General features: G+C 37.2%; 1 protein-coding gene across 4 annotated transcripts in view; it reads right to left on the reverse strand.

Moving 5' to 3' along the window:
* The window catches only part of TXNDC16 (thioredoxin domain containing 16), a 139,267-nt gene that overhangs the window by 63,711 nt on the left and 54,583 nt on the right, over positions 1 to 20,973 (reverse strand). For all 4 annotated transcript variants that reach the window (XM_045450968.1, XM_045450967.1, XM_045450969.1 and 1 more), the window contains exons 8-9: positions 14,419 to 14,509; positions 10,162 to 10,312 (exon numbers count right to left, since the gene is read on the reverse strand). In XM_045450968.1, coding sequence (XP_045306924.1) covers positions 10,162 to 10,312; positions 14,419 to 14,509 — 242 coding nt within the window. The remainder of the gene's footprint in view (positions 1 to 10,161; positions 10,313 to 14,418; positions 14,510 to 20,973) is intronic.

Here is a 20,973-nt window from a genome sequence, read left to right on the forward strand (position 1 = left end):
CTATATACACTCCTGTTTCAAAGGAGAGAAAAAGGAGGCACATAGTAGTCATTAGAGCACAGGGTTCTTTAGTCCATCCAGGTACATGTTGCCAGTTAATTGATTATGGCTCAGTCCTACTCCCCAAGGGTTGTTCTCTGAGGCTTTTAATGATAAACTCTGGGCCCTCTGTCTCCCAGCTCATCCTTTCTTTCTTTTTTTTTTTTTTTTTAATATATGAAATTTATTGTCAAATTGGTTTCCATACAACACCCAGTGCTCATCCCAAAAGGTGCCCTCCTTAATACCCATCACCCACCCTCCCCGCCCTCCCACCCCCCATCAACCCTCAGTTTGTTCTCAGTTTTTAAGAGTCTCTTATGCTTTGGCTCTCTCCCACTCTAATCTCTTTTTTTTTTTTTTTCCTTCCCCTCCCCCATGGGTTTCTGTTAAGTTTCTCAGGATCCACATAAGAGTGAAAACATATGGTATCTGTCTTTCTCTCTATGGCTTATTTCACTTAGCATAACACTTTCCAGTTCCATCCACGTTGCTACAAAGGGCCATATTTCATTCTTTCTCATTGCCACGTAGTACTCCATTGTGTATATAAACCACAATTTCTTTATCCATTCATCAATTGATGGACATTTAGGCTCCTTCCATAATTTGGCTATTGTTGAGAGTGCTGCTATAAACATTGGGGTACAAGTGCCCCTATGCATCAGTACTCCTGTATCCCTTGGGTAAATTCCTAGCGGTGCTACTGCTGGGTCATAGGGTAGGTCTATTTTTAATTTTTTGAGGAACCTCCACACTGTTTTCCAGAATGCCCAGCTCATCCTTTCTAGTTTACAAAAAAAAGGTGCTGTGTTTGCAGCTGAGTAGATTTCTCAGCCTGTTCCTTCTGATAGAAATTTGGGGATCCAAAGAACTCTTCATTTTGTGCTGTTTCTGTGCTGTGCTGTGTCCCTTTCTGTATAAGCTGGTGTAATTCTTTTAAAAACTTGTAGTTTCATGGGGTGCCTGGGTGGCTCAGTTGGTTAAGCGGCCGACTTTGGCTCAGGTCATGATCTCGCGGTCCGTGGGTTCGGGCCCCGTGTCGGGCTCTGTGCTGACAGCTCAGAGCCTGGAGCCTGTTTCAGATTCTGTGTCTCCCTCTCTCTGACCCTCCCCCGTTCATGCTCTGTCTCTCTCTGTCTCAAAAATGAATAAACGTTAAAAAAAAAAAATTTAAAAAACGTGTAGTTTCTTAATCATAAAAGCTATAATCCATTCCATTAGACAAAAGACAAAATCAAAAAAGTCCTTGATAGATAGAAAAAGTAACAGATTATTACCATAAAAATTGCAATTAGTAATTTTATATATCCATAAAAATACTATGTACTTTATGTAAAATATTATAGTAATATATATTTTAGAAAACAGTATTATATTTTATATAAAATACATAAATGTTTTATAGTTGATATTTTTATAAAATATTTTATGCATTTTATGTAAAAATATATAAATTGTTAAAAGAGAACATACAAAAGTAACAAAACACTCCTGTATTGGGGGGATTACCAATATTTTTCTAAAATTCATATGTTACTATTAAATTACTTAGAAATTAATTTTCAAAAAAAGGATATAAAAGCGAAATGGATTGTAAGAGATGCTATGAACTACTATACACCTATACCTTGGATAAACTAGAAGATGTGGATAAATTCCCAGACACATACAACTTACTAAGACTGAATATGTAGAAATAGAAAATCTGAACAGACATATAACAAGGAGATTGAATCAGTAATCAAAAACCTCCCAACAAAGAAAAGCCCAGGCCCAGATGGCTTCACTGAAGAATTCTATCAAACATTAAAGAAGAATTAATGCAAATCCTTCACAAACTCTTCCCAAAAAGAGAACACTTCCAAACTCACTGTAGGAGGCCAACTACTTTGATACCAAAGCCAGGCAAGATACTGCAAGGAAACTGCAAGAAAATATCCCTGACGAATACTGATGCAAATATCCTCAACAAAGTACTTGTAAAATGAATTCAACAGCACATTAAAAAAACTAAACCCGTTAGCCAGTAGAATTTATCCCTGGGATGAAGGGAAAATCAATCCATGTAATATACTACATTAGGAGGACAAAGGACAAAAATCACAAGATCATCTCAACTGATGAAGAAAAAGTATTTGATCAAATTTAACAGTCTTTCATGACAAAAACATTCAACAAACTAAGAAGAGAAGATTACCTCAACATAATAAATGTTATATATGAAAAGCCCACAGCTAAAATCAGACTCAACAGTGACAAACTGAGAGTTTTTCCTCTAAGATCAGGAACAAAGCAATGATGCCCACTCTTGCCACTTCTGTTTAACATAGTAATTAGTTAACAGAGCAACGAGGCAAATCAATCAATCAATCAATCAATCAATAATAAATAAATAGCATACAATTAAAAAAGAAAAAGCAAAATTATCTCTGTAGACAGATGACATGATCTTCTATGCAGAAAACCCTAAAGATTCCACAAAAAGTACTGTCCAAACTAATGAATGAATTCAACAAAGTTGCAGGATATAAAATCAACACTGAGAAATCAGTTGTGTTTCTATGCACTAACAAGGAGCTATCCAAAAAGGAAACTAAGAAAATAATCCCATTTATAATAGCATCAAAAAGAATAAAATACTTAGGAATAAGTTTAACCAAGAAAGCAAAAGACTTATATACTGAAAACTATAAAACATTGCTAGAAGAAATTAAAGAAGATGCAAATAAACGTAAAGGCATCCCAATCATGTTCGTGGGCTAGATTTAATATTGTTAAAATGTCCATACTACCCAAAGTCATCTACAAATTCAATGCAATCCTTATCAAAATCCCAATGGCATTTTTACAGAAACAGAAAAAAAAAAATCCTAAAATTCATGTGGAATCTCAAGGGACACCAAATAGCCAAAAAAATCTAAGAAAGAATAAAGCTGGAGGCCTCACAACTCCTGATTTCAAAACATACTGCATTTAAACACAGACCAATAGAACAGAATAGAGAGCCCAGAAATAAGCTCTTGCATACATGGTCAAATGATCTTTGACAAGGGAACCAAGGCTATACAATGGGTAAAAGAAAGTCTCTTCAACAAATGGTGCTGGGAAAACTAGATATCCACATGCAAAAGAATTAAGAAATTTTCATCTTATACCCATACAAAAATAACTCAAGATGAACTAGCAACCTAAATGAAACTATAAAACTCCTAGAAGAAAATGTAGGGGAAGGCCTTATGACACTAGAACACAAATGATTTCCTGGAAATGATATCACAGGCACAGGCAACAAAAGCAAAAATAGACAAATATAACTACATCAAACTTAAACACGTCTGCACTGTGGGATGAAATAATCAAAAAGGGAGAAAATACTGCAAGCCATTATCAGATAAGGGGTTAATATCCAGAATAAAGAACTACAACTTAACAAAAATAACAAAATAACAACTTAAAAAAGGGCAAAGGACTGGAATAGACATTTCTCCAAAGAAGATATACAAATGACCAACAGGCATATGAAAAACTTAACTGATCATCGGGGATATGCAAAGTAAAACCACCCTGAGATTATCAAAACCATTAGAATGGCTAATATTAAAACAACAATAACACAAAATAACAAGAATTGGCAAGGATGCGGAGAGATTAAAAACTCTTGCACACAGTTGGTGGGCATGTAAAATGATGCAGCCACTATATAGAAAAGTATAAAGTTTGCTCAAAAAATTAAAAACAGAACTACCATATGATCCAGCAAGTTCATTTCTGGTATATATCCAAAAGAATTAAAAGCAAGATCTCAAAGAGAGATTTGCAAACCCATCTTCACTGCAGCATTATTTACAATGGCCAAGATGTGGAAGCAACCTACTCATCAATGATAAATCAATAAATAAAATGTTATACATAACACCTCAAGAAGGGAGGTGGGTGTGGGGATGGGTTAAATAGGTGATGGGGATTAAGGAGTATACCTACTGTGATAAACACCAAGTGATGTATGGAAGTGTTGAATCACTATATTGTACACCTGAAACTAATATTACATTGTATGTTAACTAACTAGAATGTAAATAAAAAGTTTTTTTTAAGAATGCCAATATTCACAACATAGAAAAAAAGAAGGTAATCCTGACAAATACTACAACATGGATGAACCTTGAGGACATTATGCTAAGTGAAATAAGCCAATTACAAAAAGACAAATACTACATGATTCCACTTATATGAGGTCTCTGAAGTAATCCAATTCATAGAAACAGAAAGCAGAATGATTGCCAAGGCTGGAGAGATGGGGAAATGGGGAGCTGCTTCTCAATGGGTACAGAGTTTCATTCATTCAAGATGAAAAAGTTCTAGAGATCTGTTGTACAACAATATGCATAGAGTCAACAATACTGTTTTATACACTTATAAGAGGGTAAATTTATGTTATGTATTTTTTGCCACAATAAAAAAAAGGAAATGAGGCAATAATGAAAGGAGCCAACACCCTGCTATATATAATGCTGCACACTGCCACATGAGTCTTCAAGGAATAAGAGAAGCTAAATGAACAAACCATAATAGCATCCTTCTAATTACCTACAGAAAAGAGTAGGTTTAACTTAATTCAAGTGTCTTGAATCTGAGACAGAGAGCTTTCTCAGATGCACAAACAAAAAATTAACATTTTCAGATAAATTATACTACATTTTTATCTGTTTTTAAACATTTTATCAGATATTTGGACTTGAAGAGTCTCCTTGGTATCCAGATAAAAGCTTTATTTCTATATACCAGAATAAATTGAATCCAATATAGAGAAACCCATCAGCATCTAAAATGTTTTTGGTATTAGCCAACAGGACAATAACCAAATCATCTTCCTATCTATCTTCAACATTGGGAACCTTAAGAAGGCATCTAGGTAACTCCATACCTGCCAGAATGTCTCTTAATCAATTCAAGATTGAAACCCACTTAAAAATTCTATGTTCAAGATTTATTTTCAGTTTGTGAGGATTAAAATGACATGCCCACAACCTGATTATAAGACACAGTTGTGTTATATATCTACAATTAAGTATACAAGCACTCTATCTTCTTAATACACACACACACACTCCCAATCTTCACCTATGTTCATATGCTTAGAAGTGAAATAATGTCAATCATTGCAATGATCAAGCACACAAAAAGTCTGCAAAAAAGTCCAAATCCCAGTTTATAGTTTTATTAATGTTTACAGATAATGTAAACACATGAATTATCTCATATTCTGGACCCACAAGCCTAGGCTAGTTTACAAGACACCTTACTAATCATACAAAACCTAACTATGATTGAACCCCAAAAGCCTGTATATAGATTAATGTGGAAGACAATAAAGGAGGAATGGTTAAGAGAAATGTGAGAGGGGAGGATGAGCATCAGTGGGGTTGTGAGAAAATAAGAACAAAGTAAGAAACACTACCAAAGTAAACTACTACTAAGTCTTATTGTTAAGAACTTGTAAGAAGTAATTAAATTTAGGTACTAACTTCAAGGACCTCTCTACTGCCACCCCCATCCCCTGTTCTAGCTTACTATACCATCAAAAGGCATAAACCAGGTACATCAAATCTTGTTCTAAGAGGTGTTTTCTGTCAGTGTTTGGCCTTTGTTTTTTAACCTCCAGTGTTTTCTCCAAGAACAAAAACAACCTCAAATACTGATGTAGCCAAATGTTTAAAATACCAAGATGGAAAAGTGACCAAACTAGCTCAGAACATCTTCCCATTCCTGCAAGGGTAAGCTTTAGCCATCCCACCAAGAGTCTCAGGGAACCTTACGTCAAGGCTTGTCTCCCTTTTCTGTACTTTGCATTCATTTGCTCTGTTCTGATGGGGACAAATCCACTAATCTGTGCTTTTGGACTGCCAAGGCTTTCTAGGCTGACACCAAGGTTTAGATTCTCAGCCTAGCTCTCCAACATAGCACTGATTTTCAGTTCTGTCTTTCAGATCTTTCTTGGCTCCATGCTACTGGCCATTCCTACCTATCCCTGTGTTTAGCCAGGCTTCTGGAACCTCTGCCTAAATCCTACATCCCAGTTACCTAGTTATCTAAGGGAAGTAAGATGCTGAGGCAATAAGACACTAAGGCATTATTTTGTGAGAGGGTTGAAACAAACTGCAATTTAGCTTACTTATTTTTTTAACTAGTACCTATTTTTTATTTACTATGAAAAATGGTACATGTACACCAAAGTAGAATGAATACTAAATAATGAGGAATATAATGACCTCCACACAGTACCCATTACACAGTTCCAACAGTTGTCCGCTTGTTTTTTTTGTTTTTGTTTTTTTAATATATATAATTTATTGTCAAGTTAGCTAACATACAGTATATACAGTGTACTCTTGGCTTCAGGGGTATATTCCTGTGATTCATCACTTACATACAACACCCAGTGCTCATCCCAACAAGTGCCCTCCTCAATGTCCATCACCCATTTGCCCCCTTCCTCCCACCCCCACCAACCCTCAGGTCGTTCTCTGTATTTAAGAGTCTCTTATGGTTTGCCTCCCTCTCTGTAACTATTTTTTTTTCTTCTCCCATGGTCTTCTGTTGTTTCTCAAATTCCACAAATGAGTGAAAACATATGAAATCTGTCTTTCTCTGACTGACTTATTTCACTTAGCATAATACCCTCCAGTTCCATCCATGTTGTTGCATATGGCAAGATTTCATTCTTTTTCATCGCTGAATAGTATTCCATTGTATATATACCCCATCTTCTTTATCTATTCATCAGTTGATGGACATTTGAGCTCTTTCCATAATTTGGCTATTGTTGATAGTGCTGCTATAAACATTGGGGTATATGTGCCCCTATGAATCAGCATTTTTGTATCTTTTGGATACAATAGCACTAGTAGTGCTAATACTGGGTTGTAAGGTAATTCTTTTTTTTTTTAAGTTTATTTATTTTGAGAGTGAGCGAGCGGGGGAGGGGCAGAGAAAGAGGGAGAGAGAGAATCCCAAGCAGGCTCCACACTGTCAGCGTGCAGAGCCTGATGCAGGGCTTGAACTTACAAACCATGACATCATGACCTGAGCCAAAGTCAAGAGTCGGACGCTTAACCAACTGAGCCACACAGGCTGCCCTTAGGGTAATTCTATTTTTAATTTTTTGAGGAACTTCCACACTGTTTTCCAGAGTGGCTGTACCAGGAAACAAACTCCAATTTAGAAGGGACTTGGATTGACTAGTATTACTAGTAATTACTATTGGGTGAATAGTGGCTTGGAGCAGGGGCACCTGCTCTGCACAGTTCTAGGAGTGCCATTTACCTTGTTCTTTCTAGAACGTATGTTTCAGGAGCTGCCATTCACATATAACACAAATGGTGTACATGGCATCGTGCTTTCAAGGAAGGCCACATTTCACTGAATACCAAGTCATTATGAAATCTTCAGAGTTTTTGTTTTTTTAATGTCAAAACTAGCATTACAGGAGCACCTGGATGGCTCAGTCGGTTGAGCATCTGACTTTGGCTCAGGTCATGATCTCACGGTCTGTGAGTTCAAGCACATCAGGCTCTGTGCTGACAGCTCAGAGCCTGGAGCCTGTTTCAGATTCTGTGTCTCCCTCTCTCTCTGCCCCTCCCCGGCTCATGCTGTGTGTGTTTTTGTCTCAAAAATAAACATTAAAAAAAATTTAAAAACTAACTTTCCATAATTTCTGATAAGTACATATAGTAAAGTGAAGTAAGACCAGAGAATTGCCTTCCTCATTATCTATCTTTAAAAAAAAAAACAGTTTTATGGGGCGCCTGGGTGGCGCAGTCGGTTAAGCGTCTGACTTCAGCCAGGTCACGATCTCGCCGTCCGTGAGTTCGAGCCCCGCGTCAGGCTCTGGGCTGATGGCTCAGAGCCTGGAGCCTGTTTCCGATTCTGTGTCTCCCTCTCTCTCTGCCCCTCCCCCATTCATGCTCTGTCTCTCTCTGTCCCAAAAATAAATAAACGTTGAAAAAAAAATTTTTTTCTTAAAAATAAAAAAAAAACAGTTTTAAAACATAGCAAAATGAAACTAATAAGCAGAAACTTTAGGAATGGGACAGGACTTCAAGCCAGAATGTGGTAGTCAAAAAAGGAAATGCATATTTTTAGTAAAACTTGGGATTAGTTCTAGTCCTGCCTCCAAGAGCAAAAGTAGTACTGGTGAGTAGACAAAATCCTGAGAATTCTTAGTAATATTTCTGCATTGGGTAAGAAGGAAAGGAGTCTAGAGAGAACTGAGGCTTGTGAAGAACTGAACGTGAGCTGGTGTCTTTCTCAGGGTTCTATGCTGAAATGGAAGATAAAACAAATTCAGGGGATATTCTCTCCAAGGAAGTAAGAAATATGCCCCCTCTGCCATGTGAAAGGAAAGGAAAAAGACTTATATACTGCTTTAAAAAAAAAAATATTTGAAGGCAAAATCCAACCAAACAAAAACTGACTCAAAATAAACTCTGGAATGAAGCCAGTAAAACTGGGGCTGATAAACTCTGAATCTATTTAAATGTAGAAGAAAAGCTTTTATAAGAGGAGGGAATTATAGTTACAAAATAAAATACAAGTATTACAAACCTTAATAATTAAAAATAACATAAAACTAACAAAAATCAGAGGGGTAAGAGGAGGGCTGCCTGGGTGGCTCAGTCAGTTAAGTGTCTGACTTGGGCTCAGATCATGATCTCACAGTTCGTGGGTTCGAGCCCCACGTGGGGCTCTGTACTGACACCTCAGAGCCTGAAGCCTGCTTCAGATTCTGTGTCTCCCTCTCTCTCTGCCCCTCCCCCACTGGCACTCTGTCTCTCTCTTAAAAATAAATAAACATTAAAAAAATGAAAGAAGGGTAAGAGGAGCTAAGATGGAAATAAATATATTAACTTGATTTTCTCATTTTTCACAGCAAAAAGTAGATCAATTCTATCTAAAATGAAAATGTGTAGTTTTTTAAAAAAATAATTAATTTCTTAATGTTTTTCATAATCATTTTCAACATTCAAAACATTTCCTAAAGAGCCCACAAATGAACAAATGATATATCAAAATTTCCGTAATCCTTCTTTTCACATCACCTTCTTTTTCCTCTGCTGAATTCAAGTAAGAATATAAATTTCTTACTATAAAGTAGCACATACAATAGGATGTGTCTATTAATCCACACACCCACAGACACTGTACGTATCTATATGGGTACAGACTGGTGTGATGGTCATCTGACATCTAATATTTCTGAGTGCCAGGATTAGATGGCTTAAAAATTTTTTTTCTTTATATTTTGCCACACTGTTTGGATTATTTATAATACACATGCATCATTTTTATTTACAAAGGAAGTACTCAGTAAGAAGGCCTACTGAAGGTTTTGTGCATGCTCAGGACAATCCTTCAAACTTTCAGAGAGAAAGGTCTGATGATCATCATCTCTATAAATTCTTCCCAGCTAGCACTAAGAAAAGTGGGGCACCAGAAATGCTATAGTCCAATATTTACCAACTTTTAAAGTAGCCATCAAAGCATTCACAAAAGAAGTCTTTCCTAACCGTGATATGATCTTTGTGATCTTGGAGTGGTTGCAGTTCATTATAACTACCACAGAGGGGGGCCTGGATGGCTCAATCACTTAAGCTGCTCACTCTTGATTTTCACTCAGGTCCTGATCTAGATTCATGAGTTCGAGCCCCACATCTGGCTCCACACGATCTTCTTGGGATTCTCTCTCCCCCTCTCTCTCTCTGCCCCTCCCCTGCTCATGTTTTCTCTCTCTCTCTCTCTCTCTCTCTGAAATAAATTTAAAAAAATATATATTTATTAAAAAAAAACAACTACCACAGAATATTTCCACTTACACGAAGCTATATTTGGATTTCAATGCAACAATACTTCCAGGCATTAAAATATCATTTCATGAATATTATTCTATTCTACCTTTAATAAGTAGTTACTCATAAATCACCCTCAATGAGTATGTCCAAGGAAATGGGAAAAGATAGAGCACATCTAGATAAAATTTAGCGTATCTATGGATGAAAACTTAATAAATTTTATGTATGAATTATCTAATAAAGTTAAATAATATTAAAGTAAGAAACATACCAGCAGAGGTGCTTCCATTGTCTTAATAAATCGATGAATGTTTAGTGTAGCCAGTGGCTGTTCCATCAGTGTTCTTCTACATTGCTGGGTCAAATCCAAGACTTGTTTACAATGAAAAAAGTAGAAATGTGCATTTTCTATGGCCTCAGTGCTGCAAATTAAAAATTAGGGACACAAGACAACACGTGAAGAAGTTCAACGTATGATCTTTCTACCATCCAGAAAGACATAGTTCCAAGTATCTTTGCCTTTAAGTCTCATGCTATTGAATTACCTTTTTAGTAAAAATGTAAAACAGTAAAACAAAATAAAATGGACCTAAGCGAAAAAGAAGGTACAGTTTTTGAGTTGTAGAAGCAACTTTTTTCCCTGAGCTCTTTAATATGGTAGTTTCTAAATTAGATTACAGGCAGGTCTACACATTTTTTTTTTTTTTAAATAAAAGACTGTCACCTTGAGGACAAGGAGATTATCTTCAAATGTAGTTGCTTTTCTAGAACTATGCTAAATAAAGCCTGTAACACAAATTTTCTAGGTTTAATTTAAACTCAAATCTGTTTTGAATAAACTTCAGCCAAAACATGCCTTAAGATAGAAACCATGTGACAGTTTGTGGGAGTTTGTGAGTTTGTATCTGAAATATTACAAAACTCAGCAAATATGGCTTATAATTTGAGTTCTGGCATCCTGTCAATATGACAATTCAAAGGTAAACTTATAGTGGGTAAGTAAGGTTTGCCAAAATTAAAATAACATTTTAAAAATCTCCATATGGCATTAGTAGGGTTTGGTAAAAACTGTAAATTTTTATTTTTAAAATGTTATTTCAATTCTTGATACATGCTTAAACTGAGATCTGAGGTTCACTGATTTCAAATTTAATGATAAACCAATTTCTAATAGATTTACTGATTAAAGAAATGATCACTCAAGGATTACTTAATGTGTACTAAATACAAAAGACTCAGATGAATAAGATAATTCAAATACTTGACGGGCTTAGAATAAAGTGAATATATTTAGTTTTTTTAATGTAGTTTATAAGTGCTATAACATGCAAAGTGCTATGAGTAACAGAAATATTTCATTCTGCTTCAAGTCAGGGACAAGAAAGAAAGGGAGAGGAAGATCACAGAGATTAAAAACAGTAAAGAAAAGAATGACTTCTCCAAGAAGATAAGACAAATGGGTACTTTAGACAAAGGAAATATATAGCCAAGACCCAATCAAAGTATGTAATTTTTTAAGGAGAACCCTAAATATACTGAAAGTAAAGTGCTGAAAGCAGGAGGACCCAGCTGAGGTTGGACCTCATATCATAACCTCTGAAATAATAAAATAATACTGGAAAATTACTGAATCAGAGATCATGGGTTGTAGGTAACCAAAAAGGTAGTGGGGGGGCTACTTATTGGAAGTGTAGAAGTATATACTACAGGATACAAGGAAAATTCAAGTAAGTGGATCAGAGAATGAACATATAAATCTGAATAGCAAGAGTTCAAGGGACCTTCATTTTGCCATTAATACCTTTCAGCTCCCAACTCTCTCTATAATGACAACTCTCTCGGGGCGCCTAGGTGGCTCAGTCAGTTAAGCACCGACTTTGGCTCAAGTCATGATCTCACGGTTCATGAGTTTGAGCCCTGCATCAGGCTCTGTGCTGACAGCTCACAGCCTGGAGCCTGTTTCGGATTCTGTGCCTCCCTCTCTCTCTCTCTCTCTCTCTCTCTCTCTCTCTCTGCTCCTCCCCTGCTCATGCTCTTCCTCTCTCTCCTTCCAAAATAAACATTAAAATATATATACATATATATGTATATATATATATATATGTGTGTACGTACACACACACACACACACACACACACACACACACACATATGACAATTCTCTCTGCTTTACTTCTACATGGGCAAAACATTCCTATAAGCAAGAGAGCCAAAACACTGTATAGTTTAGTTTCTCCATGCTCAACTCCAAGTTCCTGAGAGGGGACCTAATTTGCTCAGATAAGCCAGTGGGCTGGCTGACCATGGATCAGATGGCCATCTCTGATTTAACTGACAGTGATAAATGGGGTGAGGGTGTAACATGTTTCTTGGTCTATACACAGATTCTTAAAGAAGGGAGTATGGGGAGGTAACAGAAACCCCTGGTGTTCCTATGGTATCTACCTCTTATACTACCTATCATGTACACCTCCCTTAACCAACATATAATTTCAAACAAATTCAGGTGCAATGTGCTATAACAACTAATATACTAGACTTATCCAGTGTTACAGCCCCAGCAACTAGAATAGTGCCTACCACACAGAAGGCATTCAATCAATATTTGTTGAGTAAAAGAATGAACAAAGGAAAAAATGCATTCACCTCTCCTCTACTAAGAGACAACCCAAAGTCATAGCCAACTTCATCTAGAAGTCATGCCATATGACTATTGTACTCTGAATCCACAGTACCTTCCTGTCATATCAGGTCTAGGTATGATCACTCACCCATCTTGCTATCCATGAAAAAATGAGTATTCAAACATCTCCAATGCATCATACACTCAAAAGTATACAAAAGAAAAAAAAAAGAATAACTGGATATCTTAAAATTCTCATTTTAAAAATAAGGGAAAGCAAAAACCCCTCCAGAACATTACCATGTTTAGCCTTAGATCAGAAAATATACTATGTATATAGTATATCTTGCTGAACAGAATTTGTAAGATAAAATGACAGAACCTATATACATAATAAATAAATAATTTAAATTGCTAATAAACACCCCTCTATGTTTTAGGCATGTCACCTTTATTTACAACTATAAAGTTGAAAATAATAAATAAAGAAGCTAGTGACACACACAAAAAAGTATAAACAATTAACCCTCAGAAAAACTGTGGAGCTAGGATAGAACCGCCATGAGATGAGAATAAGAAGGCTTCCCCCAGTCTACACTGGGAGTAGCAAACCAGCTGCTCATCGTTATCTCAAGACTCCATGACTTAGGGCAAAGCTCTGTGGTACCGTCAACACAAGTCTCAAATTGCTAAAAATATTAATTTTTATACAAACAGTAAACATGCATCAGAGTTTTATTTAACTCGTTAATAAGGGAACCAGCAGAATGACAGTTCACGAACAGATTAATGTAAAAAGGAATACGAGCTAACTTTGTACAGAGTGGTAAAAACAGAACTTCTCTTCTCAGAAACTTAATTCTCTGCCTACCCACTCCTCTCAAAAAGCCATTTCAATGGGGTGCCTGCGTGGCGCAGTCGGTTAAGCCTCCGACTTCAGCCAGGTCACGATCTCGCGGTCTGTGAGTTCGAGCCCCGCGTCAGGCTCTGGGCTGATGGCTCAGAGCCTGGAGCCTGTTTCCGATTCTGTGTCTCCCTCTCTCTCTGCCCCTCCCCCGTTCATACTCTGTCTCTCTCTGTCCCAAAAATAAATAAACGTTGAAAAAAAAAAAAAAAAAAAAAACCATTTCACTTAATCTGCTTTCTATGCTCTAACCTCTAAATTTACAAAGTTGTAAAATGTCTGGGGTTTAATTAATTGTGTATAGTATATCAAACAGTCACTGTTTTCTGAGAGGTTAGCAAGAGGGCTCATTAAAAACTCTTGCATGGTGTAAGTCACAGAATCACCATTTTGCTTGGCTTTGGGTTAATTTTCCTGACAAGCATTTTAAAGCCACATCTTTAAAATACATGGCTATTCCTTGTATTTGTAAGTACTAAAGAAAAACTTCAACCCTAGGTTGCCCAGGCAAAAAGTCAAAAGACGGTCTCAACCTAAAATTGTAAGCTAGAAACTAGACATGAAAAATAAACATTTAAAATGTTCTGCTCAAAAACGGTACTTAAATATATTTAAGACTATTCTGACAAAATAACTTACAGAACTCTCAGAAAGAACTTCTGGAGCTTAGTTATGAAAGCTGTTATTTTATCACCTATCTGATCACTGTGGGAGATGTAATCCTAAAATACACTTGGCCACTCATGGGATCACATCTTGTGGCTTATCCATTTTGACTTTGTTCACCTTAGCCTAATATCACCTCTGTATATTTAAAATCATTTTCAGACTGTAGAACAGCAGACAATAGTAATGAAGGGGATTTCTGGTTTCATTTATATATTCACATCTGCTTACAATTCCTTTCGGGTAAGTCCACAATGTGAGTCTGATGGAGATGTTGAGTAAGTAATGTAAAAGAAGCAAACTTAAAATTGTTCACATATGCCTCTTGTACTTACCCAATACTTTCCAAAAGGGCAATTTCCGTGGTCAGGACAAACTGGTACGTGGTCCCATACACAAAAGCAGCTTCCATGACCGCTCTATGCTCTGAAGAAGAGATAAGGGAGTTGGTAGACATGAGGAGCCAGTTTGTGTGACTCTCTTCTGAATATTGCCCTACAGCCTTTTAGGCTCTATTATAAAGAAAAATCCCTTGTAGAGATCCCAGTTGGGAAAATGCAGGCAGTTAAAGCAGTTATGAAAAGTCTATTCTATTCAAGGAAAGAGAAGAGTTAAGAGGGAATAAAAGTGAGTTATACTTGAGAATATAACATATGACAAATCTGTACAGTTTCTTCCTTGTAGTGGGGGACAGACTATGCATCTACCATCCGACTTTTATATATTTTAGATGTGTATATGCCTGCTTATTGTTTCTGGCTTGGTTATCTTTTAATCAAACTTATTCTTATATATAGCTCAGAAAGAAACAATTCCACAAAGCATATAAAGAAAAACAATAATTTCTCCCCATTTTCAATTCCCAAGAGACACCTGCTTTCAATTCTCTTTCTGTTTCTTTTGGTATTTACCTCCAAGTCTTTAAATGACATTCTCACACTCTTATTTCCTGATTTTTTTAAGTGTTATTGCTATTACCTATTGACTTCCCACTTTGGCAGATGACAAATTAGCTCTTTCCCAAAACCTCGCTTCACAAACATACATATTTCTATCCCCTCGATAATCCCAATATAGTTCTAATTTTTATTAGCTCAAATATCAGTATTTACATGGTTGTAACTCAGCAAATATTATTTACAAGTGAGACATAGGGTGTAAAATGAACATTTCTCTTTTCTTGAACAACTACCTTTTCCACTGGCTATAACTTTTTAATTTCTACTTAAATTTCTTTCTAAATTCTTCCACAACTGGCTAATGCTCTCAATACTCCAAACAGATCTGGCACACTATTGGCCTCCTCATCCTGGAGACATTTCTGCACAGCTTTCTGGTTTGCTGCAATGTAGACTACTGCAACTTGATGTGCTGCATGGCTTTCATCCTGGGAACTCACTTCGTCATCATCCTAGGAATTCTCTTACTCTTTCTCTTGTGTTGGGTCCTTTGGCCTGTTACCCATATCTTCTTTCTTTTTTTTACATATGATTTATTGCCAAAATGGCTAACATACAGTGTGTACAGTGTGCTCTTGGTTTTGGGGGCAGATTCCCATGGCTCACCGCCTACATGCAACACCCACTGCTCATCCCAAGTGCCCTCCTCAATGCTCATCACCCATTTTCCCCTCCCCCGCCCCCCATCAACCTCCAGTTTGTTCTCTATATTTCAGAGTCTCTTATGATTTGCCTCCCTCCCTCTCTGTTTATAACTATTTTTTTCTCTTCCCTTCCCCCATGGTCTTTTGTTAAGTTTCTCAAGTTCCACATATGAGTGAAAACATATGATATCTATCTTTCTCTGACATATTTCACTTAGCATAATACCTTCCAGTTCCAACCACATTGCTGCAAATGGCCAGACTTCATTCTTTCTCATTGCCAACTAGTATTCCATTGCGTGTGTGTGTATATGTATGTATATGTATGTATGTATATGTGTGTGTGTGTGTGTGTGTGTGTGTGTGTGTGTGTGTGTGTATATCTCACATCTTCTTTATCCATTCATCAGTTGATGGACATTTGGGCTCTTTCCATAATTTGGCTATGGTTGAAAGTGCTGCTATAAATACTGGGGTACATGTGCCCCTATGAATCAGCACTCCTGTATCCTTTGGATAAATTCCTAGTAGTGCTATTCCTGGGTCACAGGGTAGTTCTGTTTTTAATTTTTTGAGGAACCTCCATACTGTTTTCCAGATTGGCTGCACCAGTTTGCATTCCCACCAATAGTGCAAGAGGGTTCCCGTTTCTCCACATCCTCGCCAGCGTCTGTTGTTTCCTGAGTTGTTAATTTTAACCACTCTGACCAATGTGAGCTGTTTATCTCAGTGGGGTTTTGATTTGTATTTCCCTAACGATGAGTGAGGTTGAGCATCTTTTCATGTGCCTGTTGGCCATCTGGATATCTTCTTTGGAAAAGTGTGTCTATTCATGTCTTCTGCCCATTTCTTCACTGAATTATTTGTTTTTCAGGTGCTGAGTTTGGTTAAGTTCTTTATAGACTTTTTTATACTAACCCTTTATATGATATGTCATTTGCAAATATCTTTTCCCATTCCATCTGTTGCCTTTTAGTTTTGTTGACTGTTTCCTTTGCAGTGCAGAAGTTTATCTTGATGAGGTCCCAGTAGTTCATTTTTCCTTTCAATTCCCTTGCCTTTGGAGATGTATCAAGTAAGAAATTGCTGCGGCTGAGATCAAAGAGGTTGTTGCCTCCTTTCTCCTCTGGGGTTTTGATGGTTTCCTGTCTCACATTTAGGTCCTTCATCCATTTTGAGTTTATTTTTGTGTATGGTGTAAGAAAGTGGTCCAGGTTCATTCTTCTGCATGTTGCTGTCCAGTTCTCCCAGCACCATTTGTTAAACAGACTGTCTTTTTTCCATTGGATACTCTTTCCTGCTTTGTCAAAGATTAGCTGGCCATACATTTATGGATCCATTTCTAGGTTATCTATTCTATTCCATTGATCTATGTGTCTGTTTTTGTGCCAATACCATACTGTCTTGATGATTACAGCTCTGTAGTAGAGGCTAAAGTCCAGGATTGTGATGCCTCCCGCTTTGGTTTTCTTTTTTCAAGATTACTTTGGCTATTTGGGGTCTTTTGTGGTTCCATACAAATTTTAGGAATGTTTGTTCTAGCTTTGAGAAGGCTGCTGGTGCAATTTTGATTGGGATTGCATTGAATGTGTATATTGCTTTGGGTAGTACTTACATTTTAACAATACTTATCCTTCCAATCCATGAGCATGGAATGTTTTTTCATTTCTTTGTGTCTTCTTCAATTTCCTTCATAAGCTTTCTATAGTTTCCAGCACATAGATCTTTTAAATCTTTGGTTATGTTTATTCCTAGGTATGTTATGGTTCTTGGTGCAATTGTCAATGGGCCAGTTTCTTTATTTCTCTTTCTGTTGCTTCATTATTGGTGCATAGAAATGCAACTGATTTCTGTACATTGATTTTGTACCCTGCAACTTTGCTGAATTCATGTATCAGTTCTAGCAGTCTGATGGTGGAGTCTTTCAGGTTTTCAGGTAGAGTATCATGTTGTCTGCAAAAAGTGAAAGTTTGACTTCTTCTCTGCCGATTTTGATGTCTTTTATTTCATTTTGTTGTCTGATTGCTGATGCTAGGACATCCAACACAATGTTAAACAACAGTGGTGGGAGTGACATCCCTGTCATGTTCCTGATCTCAGGGGGAAAGCTCTCAGTTTTTCCCCATTGAGGATGATATTAGTTAGCTGTGGGCTTTTCACATATGTCTTCTATGATGTTTAGGTATGTTCCTTCTATCCCGACTTTCTTGAGGGTTTTTATTAAGAAAGGATGCTGTATTTTGTCAAATACTTACTCTGCATCTATTGACAGGATCACATGGTTCTTACCCTTTCTTTTATTAATGTGATGTATCACATTGATTTGCAAATATTGAACCAGCCCTGCAGCCCAGGAATGAATCCCACTTGATCATGGTGAATAATTCTTTTTATATGCTGTTGAATTCAATTTGCTAGTATCTTGTTGAGAATTTTTGCATCCATACTCGTCAGGGATATTGGCCTGTAATTCTCCTTTTTAGTGGGGTCTCTGTCTGGTTTGGGAATCAAGGTAAGGCTGGCTTCATAGAATGAGCCTGGAAGCTTTCCTTCCATTTCTATTTTTTTGGAACAGATTGAGAAGAATAGGTATTAACTTTGCTTTAAATGTCTGGTAGAATTACCCCTGGAAAGCCATCTGTCCCGGGCCTCTGGGAGATTTTTGATAACTGATTCAATTTCTTCACTAGTTATGGGTCTGTTACCCACATCTTCTTAACTGTTTTGCTCCCTTGCTCCCATTCTCTACCACCTTCCTGTGAGAGGATATAGGAAATACACGTTTTGCGAACTTATACTTCTGAAAGTGTCCTTATTCTATACTGTAACTAACTGTAGTTGTCTGCATATTGAATTCTAGGTTCAAGTAATTTCCCCTAAGAATTTCGATAGCATTGCTCCATTTTCTTCAGTTTCTAGGGCTGCAACTAAGAGGACAAATGGCATTCTGATGCTTAATCCTTTAAATGTGTACACTCTTTCATTATTTCTGGAACATTTTAGAACAGTGTTAGTTCCCAATATTCTGAAACTGCATAATAAGATGCTTTGGTGTGGCAAAGCATTCATCCATTCATCCATTACGCTGGGATTCAGTGAGCCCTTTCAGTTTGGAAGCTCAAATCCTTCAGTTCTGGGAAATATTTTCAAAGTATTTATTTGAAATATTTCTTCCTTTTCATTTCATTTCATTTTCCCTTTTTTCCTCACTGCCATTTCCAGGCAGTCATCTTCTTCTTCCCCGTAGATCTTCTACCATTTGAGTCAATTATCATCAGAGTATTCCCCTCACCATTCTGCCTTTAAGTGGTAGATGACCACCCCAGCCAGAGACAACTCCCCTCATTACACACACACACACACACACACACACACACACACACACAAAATTGGCTTCTGTCACACTGTTACTCTCTCCAATACTACTCCCATTATAATCCTTTGTGATTTTATTATCCCCATAGATGATCCTTGCAAAATCCTAGCCTCTCAGTCTTTGGTCTTCTCTAGACACTTCAGTGATCTCTCTTCAAATCTACCTTAACCACTCACTGCTATGATCCTACTCCAGGCCTTGTAATAACCCAATCACTGCAAACCCCTCCAAAATCTCAGTGTCTAGCATCCCCAGCACTACCTCTTCCCTCCATAAATACACACACCCCTCCATCTCAAAGTTACTCTGTCTAGTGCATAATCCTCCAGGAACTACAGTCTTACCATTTTCACTGTCCTTCACTCCTTCAAGTCTTCTCTTCCCTCTTAACCCAGCTTACATTCCATAGTCAGTCTTTATATAATCACTCCCCTGCCTGTCTGGCTAAAACACAATCCAGGTTAAATCAGCCACTCTGCCTATTCTGTACTTACACCTATAAAAGTAAACATGGCTGGAGGGGGCAAAAACCAAAAAACCTGTTAGCATCACCATAATACTGATCTCACTTTAGATTACTGATATCAACTCTTATTGCTGCCTAGCAACCATTCTTTATTTTCAGGCCTTCTAAAACAACTATTTAATCTCTTCTCTCCTCAAGCTATCTGATGATTTTATTTCTAGTTCACTGAGAAAACACAGCCAATTAAAAAAGCAAAACCAAAGAAACTTCCATAAGCATTATATTTATCTACCCACTTAAAATTGAGGCCCATATTCTTTGTCTTCCCTCCTTTTACCACAGATGAATTTTCTGTGCTCCCAAAAAAGAACCAACCCTCCCCTCATTCACTAGATTCAATCCCCTCTTGTCTACTCAGAGATGTTGCTTCAGTAATTCTCCCCACTTTTTCCTCCATGCTGTATTTACCCCTTCCTACTGGATCTTTCTTGTCAACATACAAATATGTTTCTTAAGAAATTCTTCACTTGACCCACATACTCTTCCAACCACTGCCCCATTTTTCTAGAAATTTCTCTAATGAGTCTCCATATTCACAGTCTCCAGTTGCTTTCTACCTATTCTCTTGTATCCCCATTAGGCATTTACCCTTAGCACTCTACAGAAACTTGTGAAGGTCACCAACAAATTCCATACTGCTAAGAATGGCCAATAGGCAGCTCTTATCTTAAGTAACCCTTCAGCATCATTGACACAACTGTTGTTATCTCTTCCTCAAGATCTTGTCTTTGCTTACAGGGCATCTCTACTACACAGTCCATTCCTTCCCTTTACTGGTTCCTTTTCACTTCAGTGACCTGTAAATGTTGACAGATCTAAACAGTTCAGTCTTCTCTTTTCCATCTAGGATCATTTGCTTTGTGATCTCTTCTGGTCTCACAGCTTTATCTCCCAAATTTATAACCCTAGTGTATATCTCTACCATCAAATGCAGATTAGCAATATCCAGCTACCTTGCTGATATCTCTTCTTGGGCGTATAAAGGGTATTTCACAAGCATGATGTCCAAAAAGTCTAGAGCTTCCTCTCCAAACTATTTCCAATCTTCCCCACCTCAGTTATCAGCAATTTCACCTTTAAAGTAACTCAGGCTAAAACCCAAGAGCCACCCTTGTCTCTGCTATTTCTCCCTCACTCGGAATCTAATATGTCAGAAAATTTAGTTAGTCCTACATCCAAAATACTGCTAGAATTCAAATTTATTGCCACCTCCACTGCTCACACCCTGGTCCAAGCCACCCACCATCATCTTTCGCCTGCCTTATTGGAATAACTACCTAATTTTCCTTCCTTATTCTACTGTTGCTACTTCCAGTCTATTCCAAACATAGAAGTCAGATTGATCCTGTTAAAATATACATCAGGGAGTTCTGGTTCCACTGTAG

This window comes from Leopardus geoffroyi, chromosome B3 (genome assembly GCF_018350155.1).
Source record: "Leopardus geoffroyi isolate Oge1 chromosome B3, O.geoffroyi_Oge1_pat1.0, whole genome shotgun sequence".
Taxonomy (NCBI): domain Eukaryota; kingdom Metazoa; phylum Chordata; class Mammalia; order Carnivora; family Felidae; genus Leopardus; species Leopardus geoffroyi.